The sequence below is a fragment of the Heptranchias perlo genome, unplaced genomic scaffold (assembly GCF_035084215.1).
Source record: "Heptranchias perlo isolate sHepPer1 unplaced genomic scaffold, sHepPer1.hap1 HAP1_SCAFFOLD_50, whole genome shotgun sequence".
NCBI lineage: Eukaryota > Metazoa > Chordata > Chondrichthyes > Hexanchiformes > Hexanchidae > Heptranchias > Heptranchias perlo.
This window is the reverse complement of record NW_027139516.1, coordinates 4,694,425-4,714,658: the sequence shown is the minus strand read 5'-3', so window position 1 is coordinate 4,714,658 and position 20,234 is coordinate 4,694,425. Positions and strand designations below refer to the sequence as shown.

General features: G+C 48.7%; 1 protein-coding gene across 1 annotated transcript in view; it reads right to left on the bottom strand.

Annotated features, from left to right (window-relative positions):
• Positions 1-382: 382 nt before the first annotated feature.
• LOC137314007 (uncharacterized) overlaps positions 383-20,234 on the bottom strand; it is a 56,820-nt gene continuing 36,968 nt past the window's right edge. Inside the window, 15 exon segments of the mRNA XM_067979693.1 lie at positions 383-1,733; positions 1,905-2,072; positions 2,300-2,470; positions 2,635-2,805; positions 2,925-3,011; positions 3,453-5,190; positions 8,643-9,221; positions 14,038-14,286; positions 14,589-14,711; positions 15,377-15,607; positions 16,451-16,610; positions 17,036-17,242; positions 17,545-17,955; positions 18,346-18,884; positions 19,399-19,528. Of these exon segments, the coding sequence (XP_067835794.1) occupies positions 1,646-1,733; positions 1,905-2,072; positions 2,300-2,470; positions 2,635-2,805; positions 2,925-3,011; positions 3,453-5,190; positions 8,643-9,221; positions 14,038-14,286; positions 14,589-14,711; positions 15,377-15,607; positions 16,451-16,610; positions 17,036-17,242; positions 17,545-17,955; positions 18,346-18,884; positions 19,399-19,528 (5,052 nt within the window). The 3' untranslated portion in view covers positions 383-1,645.

Below are 20,234 nucleotides of genomic sequence, written 5' to 3'. Positions count from 1 at the left end.
GCCTCCCCGAGAGGGGACCGCCCGAGGAATCCTCCAGAGTGGGCCGACGGAGGCCTCCCCCAGAGGGGACCGACCATGGCCTCCTCCAGAGGCTGCGCCCAAACAGGGTCCACGTGAGTTTGGTCTGTTTATTGCCCTGGGGTTTAATTTCCTCTCTGGGCCCTGGTTTTGGGGCCTCGGTTTAACATGTTCCTGTTCGATTGTGACCTATGTCGAGAAGTGAATGATGCCTAATATTGCTCCCTGAACTGGCTGACATGACCGAGTTCAGATTGAATGAGTTCACCTCATCGACCATTAATTCGGATCCCCACAAGCTACTGAGTGACTGCATCAACAGTTTCTTGCCAAATCTTCAAAGAAGAAGAAGTCAGACAGCAAATCATGCACAAGAATGGTTTATTGAATTGGAATTCATAATTATCTTTATTGAATATAACAACAATAATTACATATAAACAGTTGTACACAGGGTCACCAAGCAATTTAAACACATAATTAATATGCAGATACTGAAAACAACGAATAACCGATTGTAAAAGCAGCTGAGAGTATCACCGTCATTCAGCATTAGCTGGAACACTGATTATCACATTATAGTTTAGATCAGTGTCTGACACGACTGCAGATTGGTAAGATTAATTTCGGATTAACCATTCCGATATCTGACAATTCAATCCCATGAGATCGCCAGTCCACGGAGTAGATTAGAGAATAAATTCATCTTGGGCGTTAGAGCAAAACAGGCGAAAGCGAATAAGCAGCTCGTTTTCCACTCTGACTGATTTTATTTTCGATTGAATGTTGCTTTCACCGAAGAGATGTTAAACCAGGGCCTACTCTGTCTGTTTCAGAGGACGGAACAGATCCAGCAGCAATAATACAAGAAAAGATAGGGAGTCCCTGGTGTTCCGATGAACATTGATCCAACAGTGACCCAGTGTCCAACTGCAGCCCAGACTGAGCCCCACCCTGGGCCCTTCCTGTCTGTACATTGACCCAGTGTCCCACTGCAGCCCAGACTGAGCCCCACCCTTGGCCCTTCCTGTCTGTACATTGACCCAGTGTCCCACTGCAGCCCAGACTGAGCCCCACCCTGGGCCCTTCCTGTCTGTACATTGACCCAGTGTCCCACTGCAGCCCAGACTGAGCCCCACCCTGGGCCCTTCCTGTCTGTACATTGACCCAGTGTCCCACTGCAGCCCAGACTGAGCCCCACCCTTGGCCCTTCCTGTCTGTACATTGACCCAGTGTCCCACTGCAGCCCAGACTGAGCCCCACCCTGGGCCCTTCCTGTCTGTACATTGACCCAGTGCCCCATTGGTGACCATCCAGCCCCGGATTTCCTGCAGAATCAGCGCTGGGGGACCGGGTGATTGAGTCTCGTGACCCTGTCGCTGGGCCTCTGACGTCACAATGGGAGATGCCGCTCGCTCAGCTCGAGCTGGAAACCGTTAAAGGGCCGTTAGGATTGAAACCTGGAGCGCGGCCGGTTAAAGCGGAGGGACAGAGAATCGGCCAAAAATATTCATATCATGAGACCAGGAATGGTTATCAATTGAAATGTTCATATAATGAGACCAGGAATGGTAATAAATTGAAATGTTCATATAATGAGACCAGGAATTGTTATAAATTGAAATTTTCACACTCCCACGATCAGTCTTTGTCTTGTGCCCTGCAGTGACTTCATTTGATTCTTTCCATTCTGACTGAACCGATTCCTCCAAAGCCTGAAATGGATTAAAGATTAAACAGAAAGTAAAATATTTAACAACAGTGTAAATAACAGGGAGACTGTGGTTAATATTTCAATAATAATTACAAACAAATATTACCCATAAAACGGACTGAATCCCATTGATATTTTATTTATTACATTAAACATTAACACAAACACTCACCCGATCCACTCCAGACTCCTGCAGGTCTGTATGAGGGAGCGGAGAGCGGGCGCAGATCGGTCTGTGAAGGAGTTTGATCCCAGGTTCAGATCCGTCAGTGACCGATTTGCACTGAGAGCGGAGACTAGATCATCGGTGCAAGAATCTGTGAGACCGACATTATACAGACTGGGGATCGGAGGGAGAGAAATAACAAGAATCAGAGTAAATTCCCAGTGTTTATTAATAACACGATTACTGATACTAATAATAATGTACAGTATTTATTAATAACGCTATTACTGATACTGATAATAATGTACTTTATTAGTAACACTATTGCTGATACTAATAATAATCTACTGTGTTAGACATCCAGTTATTATATACACAAACTCACACAGTCTGGTACTTACCGCAGTTCCTGTATTTTACAGTCCGGGTTCCTCAGAGCCGCAGACAGTAGTTTCACTCCTGAATCTCCCAGTTTATTATTACCCAGGTGCAGAACCGTCAGTGACAGGTTTGTACTCAGAGCGGAGACGAGATCCTCCGTACAAGAAGCTGTGAGATTGTTATCCCACAACCTGGAGATCAGAGAGAGAGGAGAGAGACAGAGACGAGCAGGGATAACAGGAATCAGAGAACATTCCCAGTATTTATTTGTATTATTATTACTTATGCTGACATTAATGCACCGTTTTCAGCATCCAGTTATTATAAACACAATCTCGCACAGTTTTATACTCACTCCAGTTCCTGTATTTTACAGTTCGGATTCCTCAGAGCCGGTGACAGCAGTTTCACTCCTGAATCTCCCAGTTTATTATTACCCAGGTTCAGACCCGTCAGTGACCGGTTTGCACTGAGAGCGGAGGAGAGATCCTTGGTACATGAATTTGTGAGATCGTTATCCCATAACCTGGAGATCAGAGTGAATTCCCAGTATTTATTTGTATTATTATTATTTATACTGACACTAATGTACAGTGTTCGACATCCAGTTATTATAAATACAATCTCACACAGTTTGGTACTTACCGCAGTTCCTGTATTTTACAGTCCGGGTTCCTCAGAGCCGCAGACAACGGTTTCACTCCTGAATCTCCCAGTTTATTTCTCCCCAGTCTGAACACAAACAGACAAAGAGTGAGTAACAAACTGAACCACATTCCCGATCTGACAATATGTCTCTGATATTACAGGAAACACTGAAAAATCTTCAGGAAATTAATTCCCAGATTTCCCTGTCTCTGACAATGAATCTCACTCTAGCCAGGGAATGGATAGAGTGAGATTCAAGGACTGAATCAGGGACTGTCAGTAAATGTTTTTTCAAATAAACTGCTGTTTGTGTGAATCCTTTTAATGTACTTCAGTCCGGTCTCATTCCCTGCTGATCAGAATTACCCTCCTGGAGGTCAATGACTGGTCCCGTCATGTTTGGGGAAAATTGTCTGCTTTTCTCTGTTTTATCTGAACTGTTTGCTTCCCTTCATTGGGGAGCAAGAACAAAATCTGTAAATGTTCTACAATTGGGCTAACAGTTAGAGACAAATAAACAGTTACCTCAACACCTGGCATTTGTACAGTGCGGGTCCCAGCCGCTGGAGTCCCTCACAATGAATGGAGCAGTCCTCCAGATTGAGTTCTTTTATTGTATCACAGAGTCCAATGACATGAGACAGCACTGCACAGTCAATCGGGGTCAGTCGCAATCCACTAAATGTAAGTCTTTCCACAGATCCCACTGAGACCAGAGCCAGTGTTTCATCCTGAGACTCAAACAGGTAGTGGAATGTGTTCAGGAGGTCCCGTTTCGCAGTTTTACTATATGTCTTTCCAATCTGTCCTTCAACCTCCTTCTTCACCCATTCAATCACTCGGCAGATTGTTTGATGAAGAAATGGACCCAGAAACTCCACCAGGGGCTGAGCTGACTGTGAGGAGGAGAGACCAACAACAAAACGGAGAAATATCTCAAATCGCCCATCTTCCTTGCTGTGGGCTTCACGGAGGAGTTTCCGGATGTCCCCTGGATCTGGAGTCAGGAATTGTGCGAGTGCGGCTACAAACTCTTGGATGGTGAGGTGCGGGAATGTGTAAACCACACTCTGGGCAGAATCATCTCTCTCCAAAAGTTCCATCATGAACCCAGACAGGAACTGGGAAGGTTGCAGATTGTACTTGATCAAATCTCCATTTCTAAACACAATCTTCTTCTCGGAGACTCCAGTGAAGGCCATCTCACCGATCTTCAGTAACACATCACGGGGGGATTTAATCTCTCGGCCATCGTTTTTCAGAATGTTGTAAATATAGCAGGAATATAGTTGGGTGATGGTCTTGGGAACTCGCTGCTGTTTCCTGTCTCTTTGTGTGAAGAAGGGACCCAGTAACAGACCGAGGATACAGCAGTGGAAAGGGTTGTAACACATAGTGTACAGGATCTCGTTCTCCTCCACATGTTTGAAAACAGCTGCTGCCACCGCCTGATCTTCAAAAAACTTGTTGAAATATTCCTTCCGTTCCTCACCAACAAATCCCATGATTTCAGCCCAGATATTGATCTCAGCCTTTTCCAATAAATGTAATGCAGTGGGGCGGCTGGTCACGAGCACTGAACATCCTGGGAGCAGCTTGTGCTGTATTAAACTGTACACAATGTCAGACACTTCACACCAGTCTTCAGGATCTGTGCACATGTACTGAGGTTCTGTATTTCTCCGATTGTCAGCAAAATCGATACTGTCCTTGAATTCATCTAAACCATCAAATATAAACAGTAATCCCTCTGGGTGCTTCCAGAGATCTCTCAGAATATCCCCAAAGTAAGGATACAGATCCAATATCAGATTCCTCAGGTTTATTTTACAGTTAATTGCGTTCAAATCGCGGAATTTAAAACTGAAAACAAATTGAAAGTGTGGGTATATTTTCCCAGTGGCCCAGTCATAAACAATCTTTTGAACCATTGTTGTTTTTCCAATCCCCGCGACTCCGCTCACTGCTGCTGAACTCCCAGATTTGGATTTTCTCTGGGAAAAACTGCTCTGGAACAATTGGTCAGTTCGGATTTTTTCCAATTCTCTCCGGCGATGTTTCTCTCTCCACTCTTCATGGTCTCGGCCTTTTGCCAGCAGTTCATGTTCTGCAAGTGTCCGATCTCGAACAGTTGAAATGACTGTTAGCTCAGTGTATAAATTGACCAACTGGAAAATCTTAACCTTCTCGTTTATTATGATCGTGTTCACTCTCAATGTTTCAGTTTGGACCCGGAGTGTTTCCTTGTGTTTCTGTTGAACATCTTCAATGAGAACAGACAGAAAGTGGTTCTCAATGTTAGTTATATTAATATGAAAACAAATTCTCAATATCTCTTTAATATTCAGTTTCACAGCTTCAATCGAGGTGCGAGCAGGAAATTTAACTCAGTTACTGAAAACCTCGTTTGAAAGTGAACAAGGGCTGAGAGAAGTTTCAAATCGTCACTTGATTGTAATATTTAGTGAACATGGAGATTTCTTTGAAGGTGTTATTTCCCTCTGATGGTTCATACCATCAGCCCTGACATGCACTATAGACGTCTCGTTTCAAATCCACGCATTATCCTCGTTATGTGACAGTAGAAGTTCTCGTGAATCAATCTATGAAATTGTCAGTGGTGCTGACATTCTGCGGAAATGGGAAATAGGGTATTGGGTATCAATGGGAGAGGGACAGACGTGAATGGACAGACTCCCACTGTTATTGTATCTGACCTCTGGCAGGTTATCTGGGATATTGTGGGCATTGGGAGAGGGACAGTCTGTGAATGGACAGAAGTTCCACTGTTTAACCTATGTGTTAGGGCAGCTTTTAGAAACTGGACTCGGGTTGGCCATCTGGAATATTTTCTGAACTTCTATCGTCACCTGAGCACAAGTAATGATTACAGCAATTCTGAAGGTACAGAGGGGAATCAGAAAGATGATTTCAGGTATTCGAGTTTGGGTTGAGGTTAGGGTGAGGAGGTTTGATGTATTTCGTTTGGACAAGGGACTTCGGTATTGGAAAGTTTCAATCGAATTCCCAACATTAGTGCAGGAAACAGGCTCACAATCACCAAAATAATTAATAACGGAGAAAATTGAAAGTCAGAAATAAGAATGGAAATTAGAGTAATTTTCTCACCCAATGTGGTGGGGTTCGGGGGACCCAGGTACCAAGGAAAGACACTAAAAGGGCAGTGTAAGTGGGGTCAAGACATAATTGAACGTGTTTCTGTGGATACACTGAGAGGAGTGGTAGGTGGGGTCATCTCTCGAACAGGGACAGGCTTATTTGCGCAAAATGGCCTTTTCCTGTCCCTCATCATTCTCCTGTTATATTGTGTTTCAGAAATTGTGAACAATTTTTCACCATTTTACATCTAGATTGAATGTGTTCTTAAAACAGTCCTGTCATATCACCGATTAGAATTAGGATTAGAACTGCTGCCCACATCACTCAGAATAATGTTAGAGCAGAAAACACTCACAGTTCATATCAACTGTTCTCCCAATAATGATACGCCGTTGTTTCATTTTGGTCTGAATTTCCTCTAATGCAGGTTTGGGAAATTAAAATATATTTCCATCAGTCATTCCATTGGCTCCACAGAGACCCTGAGTTAAAGGACTATTCTCTGAGTAGAATAAGTTCTCTCTTCCACTGCCACCAGTCATTCCCTTGGGTCTAAAATGACCCTGATTTAAAGGACTGTTCTTTTCGTGGAATGAGTTCTCTCTTTCACTGCCATCAGTCATTATATTGGGTCTAAAAAGACCCTGAGTTAAAGGGCTATTCTTGAATTGAATAAGTTCTCTCTTTCACTGCCATCAGTCATTATATTGGATCTAAAAAGACCCTGAGTTAAAGGGCTATTCTTGAATTGAATAAATTCTCTCTTTCACTGCCATCAGTCATTCCATTGGGTCTAAAAAGACCATGAGTTAAAGGACTGTTCTTTGAGTGGAATAAGTTCTCTCTTCCACTGCCATTAGGAAGCCAGTCCGTAACTCCAAATTACACTGAACATTGTCTTTCCCTCACATTAATCCACGGCACTGCTTTTTACTTGTGAGCACAGAACATCTGGGCAGCACTTAGCAGGTGTGTTTGGAGGCAGGAAGTGTCGGGATCCTACCAGTTGTGTATGGGGATTCACAGTGTATCAGCATCCTGCCAGTTGTGTATGGGGGCTCACAGTGTATCAGGTTTCTGTCAGGTGCATATGGGGATTCAGAATACATCAAGAACCGGCCAGATCTGTACGGGGATTCACAATCTATCAGGTTCCTGCCAAGTGTGCATGGGAATTCACAGTTTATCAGGATCCTTCCACGTGTATATGGGAATTCACAGTGCATCAGGATCCTGCCAGGTGTTTAAGGGGATTCACAGCTAATCAGGAGCCTGCCAGGTGTGTATTAGGATTCAGAGTGAATCAGGATCCTGCCAGGTGTGTATTGGGATTCACAGTGTATCAGGATCCTGCCAGATGTGTAGGAGTATTCACAGTGTACGAGCATCCTGCCAGATGTGTATGTGGATTCACAGTGTATCAGGATCCTGCCAGTTGTGTATGAGGATTCACAGTGTATCAGGATCCTGCCATATGTCTATGGGGATTGACAGTGCATCAGGATTCTCCAATTTGTGTTTGGGGATTCACAATGTACCAGGCACCTGCCAGGTGTTTATGGGGATTCACAGTGTATCGGGATCCTGCCAGGTATGCATATGGATTCACAGTGTATCGGGATCCTTCCAGGTGTGTATGCGGATTCACAATGTATCAGGATCCTGCCATGTGTGCATGGGAATTCACAGTGATCGGTGAGCAGTGTTTTGGATTCACTTAAGTTTACGGAGGATGAAAGGAGCAAAGCCGGCTCGGAGAGTATTGGAAAAATCGAGTCTGCAGGTGATCAAAGCACGGAGGAGGGTTTCAGCAGCAGATGAGCTCAAGAAGGGATGGAGATGGACGATGTTACTGAGTCCACATGATGCACTGCAGCAACTCGAAACGGCTTCTTCGACAGCTTCTTCCAATCCTGGAACCTTCACCACCAAGAAGGACAAGAGCAGCAGGCACATGGGAACAACACCACCTGGACGTTCCCATCCAAGTCACACACCATCCCGAATTGGAAATATATCGAGGTTCCTTCATCGTCGCTGGGTCAAAATCCTGGAACTCCCTTACAGCACTGTGGGTGAACCTTCACCACACGGACTGCAGCGGTTTAAGAAGGCAGCTCACCACCACCTTCTCAAGGGCAATTAGGAATGGGCAATAAATGCCGGACTCGCCAGCGACGCCCACATCCCATGAACGAATAAAAAAAAATGTGGAAGTAGGCGGTCCTTGCGGTGGAGAGAATATCAGATCGGAAGCTCAGCTTGATGACACAGCCCGACTCCGCCGTACGGACCGACACCGCTGCACGCCCCGACAGATCGACATACCGCCCCCGACCGACCGACACCGCCCCACGCCCCGACCGACTGAAACACCACCCCCACCGACCGACAGCGCCCCACACCGGTAATACAACCTTTAGCTGATATGGAGAAGAACGGACAGTATTAATACACTACCTCACACAGATACGGTGTGATATTGACAATAATCATCCGCAGTTCCGGCCACGATGGTATGAATCCTCCCAAACACTCCCCCGCTCCATTACCCTCACTCTCGGTACTGCCCACTCCCTGCTCTGCAGCACCCACCTGCCACTTTCTCCGCCACCCTGGACTGCAGCCTCCGCTTCATCAAAGGGGAAATCGGCATTGCAGCCTGTAGTCGCCGGTCAGCGGCCTGGGCACGCTCTTCCGCAACCTGGAGTCGGCGCACCGCGGCCTGGGACCGCTCTTTCGCGGCCTCTGCTCGCTTTTCCGCGGCCTGGAGTCGCCGATCCGCCGCGGCATGGGTTCTCTCTTCCGCGGCCTGGGGTCGGCGCTCCGCTGCCTGGGCCCGCTCTTCCGCGGCCTGGGCCCGCTCCGCCACGGCCTGCAGTCGCCGCTCCGCGGCCTGGGCCCGCTCTTCCGCGGCCTCTGCTCGCTCTTCTGCGGCCTCTGCTCGCTCTTCCGCGGCATGGGCCGGCTGTTCCGCGGCCTGGAGTCGATGCTCCGCGGCCTGGGCCCGCTCTTCCGAGGCCTGGGCTCGCTCTTCCGCTGCCTGGGCCCGCTCTTCCGCCGCCTGGGCCCGTACTTCCTCGGCCTGGGCCCGTTCTTCCGCGGCCTGGGCCCGCTCTTCCACCGCCATCACAACTCCCCGACCACTTGCCTCTCCGCCTCCCACTCCCTGAACAGGGGTTTAAATAACAGGAGCCACGTGACCCCCTCCGTGCAGGCAGTGAATCAGTGGGGCGGGACCGGGCTCCTGATTGTTGGACAGAGATGTCAATCAGATTGAACCTAATAGCTGGGACCGAAACTGAAACCTCCTGCAGCCTGACGAAAAAGCATCCCAGCTTTCGTACTGAAGTTTGTGCTCCAGAATTGGCTGCGTCTCTAGCCAAGCTGTTTCAGTACAGCAACAACACTGGCATCTACCCAACAATGTGGAAAATTGCCCAGTTATGTCCTGTCCACAAATAGCAGGACAAATCCAATCTGGCCAATTATCGCCCCATCAGTCCACTCTCAATCATCAGCAAAGTGATGGAAGGTATCGTCGACAGTCCCATCAAGCGGCAGTTACTCACCAATAAACTGCTCACCGATGCTCAGTTTGGGTTCCGCCAGAACCACTCGGCTCCAGACCTCATTACAGCCTTGGTCCAAAAATGGACAAAAGAGCTGAATTCCAGAGGTGAGGTGAGAGTGACTGCCCATGATATCAAGGCAGCATTTGACCAAGTGTGGCACCATGGAGCCCTCGTAAAATTGAAGTAAATGGGAATTAGGGGGAAAACTCTCCAGTGGCTGGAGTCATACCTAGCACAAAGGAAAATGGTATTGGTTGTTGGAGGCCAATCATCTCAGCCCCAGGGCATTGCTGCAGGAGTTCCTCAGGGCAGTGTCCTAGGCCCAACCATCTTCAGCTGCTTCATCAATGACCTTCCCTCCATCGTCAGGTCAGAAATGGGGATATTCGCTGATGATTGCAGAATCTTCAGTTCCATTCGCAACCCCTCAAATGATGAAGCAGTCCAAGCCCGCATGCAGCAAGACATGGACAACATCCAGACTTGGGCTGATAAATGGCAAGTAACATTCGCGCTGGACAAGTGCCAGGCCATGACCATCTCGAACAAGAGACAGTCTGACCACCTCCACTTGACATTCAATGGCATTACCATCACCGAATCCCCCACCATCAACATCCTGGGGGTCACCATTGACCAGAAAATTAGCTGGACCAGCCATACAAACACTGTGGCTACAAGAGCAGGTCAGAGGCTGGGTATTCTGCGGCGAGTGACTCACCTCCTCACTCCACAAAGCCTTCACAAAGAGGTTGATCCTCTCCAGGGGAGGATGGCAGTGGATTGAGAGGATGGCGGTGGATGTGGACCAGTTGATCTTCTCCAGGGGGAGGAAGGCGATGGATTGAGATGATGGCGGTGGATGCGGACCAGTTGATCTTCTCCAAGGGTGATGGATTGAGATGATGGCGGTGGATTGGGACCGGTTGATCTTCTCCTGGACTCTCCCATCAGTCAGCTCGCGGCCCCGCCGCTCGACACACGTCACACGCACGCTGTGTCGGTTTAACTGCCGCGCAACTTTAAAATTAGCAGCCACATGACCCGAGCCGACGTCCCCAACTCGAGGTCAATCAATCAAACGCGGGGCGGGTGCTGAGCCCCGATTGGTGAGCAGGGATGTCAATCAGCTACTTCTGATTGTATTTCCGGTCATTCACTTCTTTCTGGGCAAAAACACCAAAGGAAAAGCGGCCCCACCGTGACGAATAAAAGAATTGAAGGATAGGATTAGATCGAAAGAGGAGTGAGATAAAGTGAGCAGAAAAAGCAGGAAGCCTGAGGATTGGGAGCAGTTTAGAATTCAGCAAAAAGGAGCAAGAGATTGATTGAGAGGAAAACCAGAGTATGAGAGTAAAGGTGGAAGGAAGATAAAAGCGGACTGGAAAAGATTCTACAAGTATGTAAAAAGAAAAAGATTAGGAAGACAAGTGTGGGTCCCTGACGTTCAGAAAGGGGAGAATTTATTGTGGGGAACGAGGACTGACTGGGTTCAAGGGCAGCTGTCTGTGTCCCACCTGACGTGGAGCGTTAAATCAGGACACTCGAGAAATGCTCGATCCCAGAGCAAACCGATGGTGTATTGATGTAAAGGGGCATCCTCGCTCACACTCACTGATATACAGGGGCATCCTCGCTCACACTCACCGATATACAGGGGCATCCTCGCTCACACTCACCGATACACAGGGCATCCTCGTCACACTCACTGATATGAACGGACATCCTCGCTCACACTGACTGATATAAAGGGGCATCCTCGCTCACATTCACTGATATAGAGGGGCATCCGCGCTCACACTCACTGATATAAAGGGGCATCCTCGCTCACACTCAATGATATACAGGGGCTTTCTCTCTCACACTCACTGATACACAGGGGCATCCTCGCTCACACTCACTGATATACAGGGGCATCCTCGCTCCCACTCAATGATATACAGGGGCTTTCTCTCTCACACTCACTGATATACAGGGGCATCCTCGCTCCCACTCACTGATATAAAGGGGCATCCTCGCTCACACTCACTGATAGACAGGGGCATCCTCGCTCACACTCACTGATAGACAGGGGCATCCTCGCTCACACTCAGTGATATACAGGGGCATCCTCGCTCAATCTCACTCTCACTCACTCATATATAGGGGCATTCTCGCTCACACTCACTGATTTCAAGGGGCAATCTCGATCACACTCTGATATAAAGGGGCATCCTCGCTCACACTCACTGATAGACAGGGGCATCCTCGCTCAATCTCACTCTCACTCACTCATATACAGGGGCATCCTCGCTCCCACTCATTGATATACAGGGGCATCCTCACTCACACTCACTGATATACAGGGGCATCCTCGCTCCAACTCAATGATATACAGGGGCTTTCTTCTCACACTCACTGATATACAGGGGCATCCTCGCTCACACTCACTGATATACAGGGGCATCCGCGCTCACACTCACTGATATACAGGGGCATCCTCGCTCCCACTCACTGATATAAAGGGGCATCCTCGCTCACACTCACTGATAGACAGGGGCATCCTCGCTCACACTCACTGATATACAGGGGCATCCTCGCTCAATCTCACTCTCACTCACTCATATACAGGGGCATTCTCGCTCACACTCACTGATTTCAAGGGGCAATCTCGCTCACACTCTTATATAAAGGGGCATCCTCGCTCAAACTCACTGATATAAAGGTACATCCTCACTCGCACTGGCGGGGGGGGGGGGTGGAGCGGGTTGTGGGTTGGTGGGGGGTGTGGTGGGGGGGGGGTGGGGGGAGGTGGGAGGGTGGTGGTGGTAGATTGGGGGGAATATTGTGTGAGTGGTTAGAACCTCTTAAAGGCAGACTGCACTTCTTAAAGGCAGGCTGCACCTCACAAAGTCAAGCATTTGATTCAGATACAAATCTCCGGGGTCATGTCTTCTCTTAATTAAAAAGGCTAATAGAATGTCGGCCTTTATTTCAAGAGGGTTGGAATCTTAAGGGGTGGAAGTTATGTTCCAGCTGTACAGAGCTCTGGTTGGACCCCATCTGGAGGACTGCATTCAGTTCTGGGCACTGCACCTCAGGAAGGATATATTGCCCTTGGAAGGGGTACAGCGCAGATTTACCAGTATTATATCGGGGCTTAAAGGGTTAAATTATGAGGACAGGTTGATTAGACGAGACTTGTATTTCCCTGAATATAGAAGATTAAGGGGCGATCTAATTGAGGTGTTTTAAGATGATTAAAGGAGTTGATAGGGTAGATAGAGAGAAACTCCTTCCTCTGGTGGGGGAGTCCAGCACAAGGGGGACATAACCTTAAAATTGGAGCTAGGCCGTTCAGGGTTCATGTCTGGAAGCACTTCTTCACACATAGGGTAGTGGAAACCTGGAACTCTCTCCCACAAAAGTAAATTGAGGCATGGTGTCAATACGAAATTTCAAAATTGAGATTGATAAATTTTTGTTAGGTTATCGTATTCAGGATTCTGGAACCAAGGCGGCAGATGGAGTTAAGATACAGATCAGCCATGATCTGAATGAGTGGTGGAACAGGCTCAAGGAGCTTATTGACCTCCTATTGCTCCAATGCAATAGGCTCGAGGGTCTGAATGGCCTCCACCTGTTGCTATGTAACAGGATCGTGTGGCTGAATAGCCTCCTCCAGCTCATGTACAACAGTTATGAGGGGCTGAATAGCCTCCTCCTGTTCCTACTTAACAGGCTTCAGAGGCGAAATCTCCTCCAGTTCCTGTGTGACAGGCTGGAGAGCCTGAGTGGCTTCGTTCTGTTCCTGTGTAATGGGGTCGAGGAGCTGAATGGACTTCAGTTCCCATGTAAAAAGCTCGAGGGGCTGAATGGCCTCCTCCTTTTGCTATCTGAAAAGCTTGAAGCGTTGAGTGGCCTCAAGTTCCTGTATAACAGGCTCGAGGAGCTGAATGGCTTTCAGTTCCTGTATAACAGACTTATGGGGCTGAATGGCCTCCCTCTGATACAATCTAACAAGCTTGTGGGGCTGATTGGCCTCCTCTTCCTGAGTAACAGGCTCGAGGGTTAGAATGGCCTCCTCTTGTTGCTATCTGACAATCTTGAGGTGCAGGTTCGCCTCCTGTTCGTGTGTAACAGGCTCCAAGGGCTAAATGGCCTTGTCCTATTTCAGTGTCATAGGCTTGAGAGGCTGCATGACCTCCAGTTCCTGTATAACAGGCTCCAAGGGCTGAAAAGATTCATCCTGTTCCTATCTAACATGCTTGATGGGCTGATTGGCCTCCTGCTACAGTGTAACAGCATCAAGGGGTTGAATGACCTCCTCCTGTTACTGTGTAACAGGCTCGAAGGGCTCAATGGCCTCCTGCTGTTCCTGTCTAACAGCCTTGACGTCTTGCCGCCATTTTATCCAAGATGATCACCTTACTTGCCTTCCATTTTGTCCAATATGACCGCCGTACTTGCGGCCATTTTATCCAAGGTGGACGCCGTACATGCCGTCATTTTTCCATAGATGGCTGCCGTACTTGCCGCCATTTTGTTTAAGGTGGCCGCCTTACTTGCTGCCATTTTGTCCAGATGGCCTCCATGCTGGCCGCCGTTTTTTTCATGATGGCTGCCGTACTTGCCATCATGTTGGCCGTGTGTTAACATACATATCAAAAATATATTATACACATCTTATAAATACAAGTGGTTTTAGTTGTAGTTGTTGTGGTGGTGCTCTAAATATAAAGACTGCCACTCTGGGATCACTCTGGTGGAACTGGTTGCACTCTGGGATAACTGGGAGCATTCTGGGATCCCTGGTGCACTCTGGGATCAATCTGAGGTGACTGGGTGCAGTCTGGGATCACTCTGTGGTGACTAGGTGAACTCTTGGATCACTGTCTGTTCACTGGAACATTCTGGGATCACTGTCGTATCACTGTCGACACTCTGCATTGTAATTTCCCCCATTTTGTCCAAGATTGCTGCGTACCTGCCGCCATTTTGTCCAAGATGTCTGCCGCACTTGCCGCCATTTTGGCCAAGATGGCGGTCGTACTTGCCGCCATTTTGTTAAAGATGGACGACATATTTGCCTCCAGTTTTTCCACGATGACTGCCATACTTGCAGTGATTATTTCCAAAATGGACGTCGTTCAATCCGCCATTTTGTCCAAGATGGCTGTCATACGTGCAGCAATTTTTACCAAGATGGCCGCCGAACATGCTGCCGTTTTGTCCAAGATGGCTGCTGTACTTGACGCCATTTTATCCCAGAGGTCCGCCGTACTTGGTGCCACTCTGGTGTCACTGTGGGGTGACTGGGTGCATTCTGGGATCACTGGGTGTATCTGGGATCACTCTCGAGTGACTGGATGAATTTTGGGATCAATCTGATGTGCCACGGTTCACTCTGGGATACTACGAGTACTCTGGGATCACTTTTGGATGACCTGCTGCGCTCTTGGATACCTGGGTGAACTCTGGGATGAGCCTCTGGTGACTAGGTGTAATCTGGGGTCACTGTGGGTTCACTGAGACGTTCTGAGGTGACTGTCATATCACTGTCGACACACTACGTGGTAATTGCCGCCATTTTGTCCAAGATGGCTGTGTACTTGCCGTTATTTTGTTCAAGATGACCGCTGTACTTGGCGCCATTTTGTCCAAAATGGTTGCCATATTTATGGCCATTTTGTCCAAAATGGCTGCCATATTTGTGGCGATTTTTCTAAGATGGCCACTGAACTTGCGGTTATTTTGTCCCTGATTTCTGCGTACTTGCCGCCATTTTGTCCAAGATGTCTGCCGTACTTGCCGACATTTTGGCCAAGCTGGCGGTCGTACTTGCCGCCATTTTGTCAAACATAGCCGACATATTTGCCTTCAGTTTTTCCACGATGGCTGCCATACTTGCGGTGATTATTTCCAAAATGGCCGTCGTTCCTGCCGCCATTTTGATCAAGATGGCCGCCGTCTTTGCGGCCATTTTGTCCAAGATGGCTGCCATAACTGCAGCAATTTTTCCAAGAAGGCCGTTACCAAGATGGCCGCCGAACATATGGCCGCTTTGTCCAAGACGGCTGCTGTACTTGACGCTATTTTATCCCAGAGGTCCGCCGTACTTGGTGCCACTCTGTTATCACTGTGGAGTGACTGGGTGCATTCTGGGATCCGTGGGTGTACTCTGGGATCACTCTGGAGTAACTGGTGATTTTGGGATCAATCTGATGTGACAGCGTTCATTCTGGGATACCACGATTATTCTGGGATCAGTTTTGGATGACTGAGTGCGCTCTTGGATCCCTGGGTGAACTCGGGGATCAGTCTGTGGTGACTCGGTGTAATCTAGGGTCATTGTGCGTTCACTGAGACGTTCTGGGGTGACTGTCATATCACTGTCGACACGCTGCGTGGTAATTTGTGCCATTTTGTCCAAGATGGCTGTGTACTTGCCGCTATTTTGTTCAAGATGACCGCTGTATTTGGCGCCATTTTCTCCAAGCTGGTTGCCATACTTTCGGCCATTTTGTCCAAGATGGATACAATACTTGTCGCCATTTTGTCCTAAATGACTGCCATACTTGTGGCGATTTTTTCTAAGATGGCCACTGAACTTTCGGTCATTTTGTCCCAGAGAGCCAGCGTACTTGCAGCCACTCTTGGATCACTACTGCACAGTGGGATCACTCTGGGGTGACTGGGTGCATTCTGATATCCCTGAATGCACTCTGGGATCATTCTGGGTTGACTGAGTGCCTTCTGTGATCACTGGGTGCGACTTTTGTTTAACTCTGGGCTCACTGGGACATTCTGGGGTCAGTGTGAGATCACTGGGCACCCTCTGGGCGGTACTTGCCATCATTTCGTCCAAGTTAGCTGCCGTACACGCCGCCATTTTTTCCATGATTTCTGCCGTACCTGCGGCTATTTTGTCCAAGCAGGCGGCTGCACTTGCCACCATCTTTTCAAGATGGCCGCCGTACATGTGTCCATTTTGGCCAAGATGGCAGTGCTATTTGCCGACATTTTGTACAACATGGCTGCCATACTTACGGCCATTTTATCCAAGAATGACGTTGTACTTGCCGCTATTTTTGTCCAGTGTTGCAGCATTACATTCCGCCATTTTGTCCATGATTGCCGCCATATATGCCACCATTTTGTCCATGATCGTCGCTGTACTTGACGCCATCTTGTCTAAGATGGCTACTGTACATGCCTCCATGCTGGCCGTGTGTATACTCTGCGATCACTCTGGGGTGACTGGGTTCACTCTGTGATCCCTGAGTGCACTCTGGGATCACTCTGGGTTGACTGTGTGTACTCTGGCATCCCTGGGTATCCCCTGGAATCACTTGGTGCGACTCTGCGCTAACTCCTGGGTCACTTGGACATTGTGGGATCACTGTGGGATCACTGGGGCAGTCTGTGCGATACTTTCCGCCATTTTGTTGGAGGTGGCTTCGTATTTGCCTCCATTTTGTCCAGGATGGCTGCTGTACTTGCCGCCATTTTGTCCATGATGGCCGTCGTATTACCGCCATTTTTTCCAAAATGGCCGTCATATTTGTGGCAACTTTTTCTACGATGGCCGTCGTACTTGCCGCCATATTGTCCCAGAGAGCCGCCGTACTTGCCGCCATTCTGTGTTCAATCTGGGATCACTCGAGGGTGACTGGGCTCTCTCTGGGATCAATCTGGGGTGACTGGGTGCTCTCTGGGATCACTCTGTTGTGACTGGGTGCTCTCTGGGTTCCCTGGATGCAATCTGGGATCACTGAGCAGTGACTGGTTGCATTCTGTAATCCCTGAGTGCTCTCTCTGATCACTCTGGGATCCCTGGGACATTCTGCTATCAGTCTGGAATCACTGGGTGGGACTCTAGTTTAACTCGGGGGTTACTGGGACATTCTGGGGTCACTGTGGTATCACTGTGGGCACTCTGCGGGGTATTTGCCGCCATTTCGACCAAGATGGCTGCCGTACTCGCCGCCATTTTTCGAAGATTTCTGCCGTATTTGGGCCATTTTGTCCAAGAAGGCCGCTGCACTTGCCGCCATTTTGTCCCAGATGGCTGCCGTGCTTGCCGCCATTTTTTCCACGATGGCAGCATTACCTCCCACCATTTTTACCAAGATAACCGCTATACTTACGGCCATTTTATCCAACAAGGACGCCGGACTTGTTGCCATTTTGTCCAAGCTGGCTTCCATACATATCACCATTTTGCCAAGATGTTCGCCGTAGTTGCGGTCATTTTGTCCATGATGGCCGTCGTAGTTTCCGCTATTTTGTCCAAGGCGGTAGATGTACTTGATGCCATCTTGTCTAAGATGGCTGCCGTACTTGCCGCCATGCTGGCCGTGTGTAATTCTCTGGGATCACTCGGGGTGAGTGGGTGCACTCTGTGATCCCTGGGTGCACTCTGGGATCTTTTAGGGTTGACTGCTTTCACTCTGGGATCCCAGGACACACTCTGCTATCAATTCTGGTTGACGGGGTGCATTCTGGGATCACTGGGTGCACTCTGTAATCATGCTGGTAAGGCTGGGTGCACTCTAAGATCCCTGAGTGCACAATGGGATTACTCTGGACTGACTGGGTGTACTCTGAGATCCCTGGGTGCACACTGGGATTACTCTGAAGTGAATGAGTGTACTCTGGGATCCCAGGGTGCGCTCTGGGATCACTGGGTGTGACTCTGGGTTAACTCTAGGGTCACTGGGGACACTCTGTGCCAAACTTGCCTCCATTTCGACCAAGATGGCTGCTGTACTCGCCTCCATTTTGTCCAAATTGGCGGCCGTCTTTGCAGCATTTTTGTCCAAGATGGCCGCCGCACTTGCCGCCATTTTGTCCAAGGTGACCGCCGTACTTGCTGCCATTTTGTCGAAGATGCCGCCGTGCTTGCCGCCTTTTTGTCCAAGACGGCCGCCGCACATGCTGCCATTTTGTCCAAGACGGTCGCTGTATTTGACGCCTTCTTGTCCAAGATGGCTGCCGTACTTGCCGCCATGCTGGCCGTGTGTAAATACTCTGAAATCTCTCTGGGGTGACTGGTTGCACTTCGGGGTCATTGCACTGTCACTCGGACATTCTGGGGTCACTGTAGCATCACTGGGGACACTCTGCGCGGTACTTGCCGATATTTCGTCCATGATGGCTGCCGTATTTGCCTCCATTTTGTCCAAGATGGCCGCCGTACTTGCGGTGCAGGCTGGTTTCACTCTGGATGACTGGCTGTACTCTGGAGTGACTGGATGCACGCTGTCATCCCGGTTGCACTCTGGGATCACTTTGGGTTGACTGGGTGCACTCTTGGATCACTGGATGCACTCTGGAATCACTCTGGTGTGATTGGGTGCACTCTGGGGTCACTGTTGGGTAACTGGGGCATTCTGGGGTCACTGTGCGATCACTGCGCACTCTGTGCGCAATATTTGCCTCCGTTTTGTACAAGATGGCCGCCGTACTTGCCGCATTTTTCCAAGATGTCCTGCGTACTTAGAGCCATTTAGTCCAAAATGCCGTCATTTTGGCCGAGTGCAAATAGATTTATGCAGTATATCTATATTATATATCATAAATGCAAGTTGTTGTTGTAGTAGTTTTTGTGGTGGTGGTCCAAATATAAAGACTGCAACTCTGCGATCCCTCTGGGGTAATTGGGTGCACTGTGGGATCCATCTGGGCTGATTGAGTGCACTGTGGGATCCCTGGGAGCAGTCTGGGATCACACTGGGGTGACTGGGTGCACTTTTCTGTCACTGTGATATCACTGGGGACAGTCTGTGCGATACTTGCCGCCATTTTGTCTAAGTTGGCCGCCGTACGTTCCGCAATTTTGTGCAAGATGGCCGCTGTACTTGCCGCCAATTTGTCCAAGATGGCCACTGTGCTTTCCGCCAATTTGTCCAAGATACTGCCGTGCTGGCCGTATGTAAATAGACATAGATATACATTATAAATAGAAGTTAGTGTTGTGGTGGTAGTCTAAATATTAAGACTGCCACTCTGGGGTGCCCATTGCCTCCCCGAGAGGAGACCGGCCGAGGACTCCACTCCCAAATGGGAGCGACCAAGGCCTCCCACAAAGGGAAGCGTCTGAGGCTCCCCCAGAGGGGACCGACCGAGGCCTCCTCCACAGGCTGCACCCAAACAGGGCCCACGTGAGTTTGGTCTTTTTATTGCCCTGGGGTGTAATTTCCTCTCTGGGCCATGGTTTTGGGGCCTCGGTGTAACATGTTCCTGTTCGATTGTAACCGATTGTGATTTAACCAGGTTAAAGCCTGGGGTTAAAATAGCCCGGCCTGCAATGTTATACAAACACGTTAACCCACTGTGAGACAAACAGGGGCCGAGAGGAGATTAACGTCGGAAACGTGAACCCCTGTCCGGGCTTCGAGGGTTTGTTATAATTTCAAAATGATGCTTGTGTTTCGGAGAGATGGGACAACTTTGAGGGGACAAAGCGGCCATTTGAGGGGTTTTGATGGAGTAAATGAGGAGAAACTGTTTCCAGTGGCAGGGGGTCGGTAACCAAATGACACAGATTCAAAATAATTGTCAAAAGAGACAGAGGTGACAAGAGGATTATTTTTATGCAGCAAGTTGTTATGATCTGGAATTTACTGCC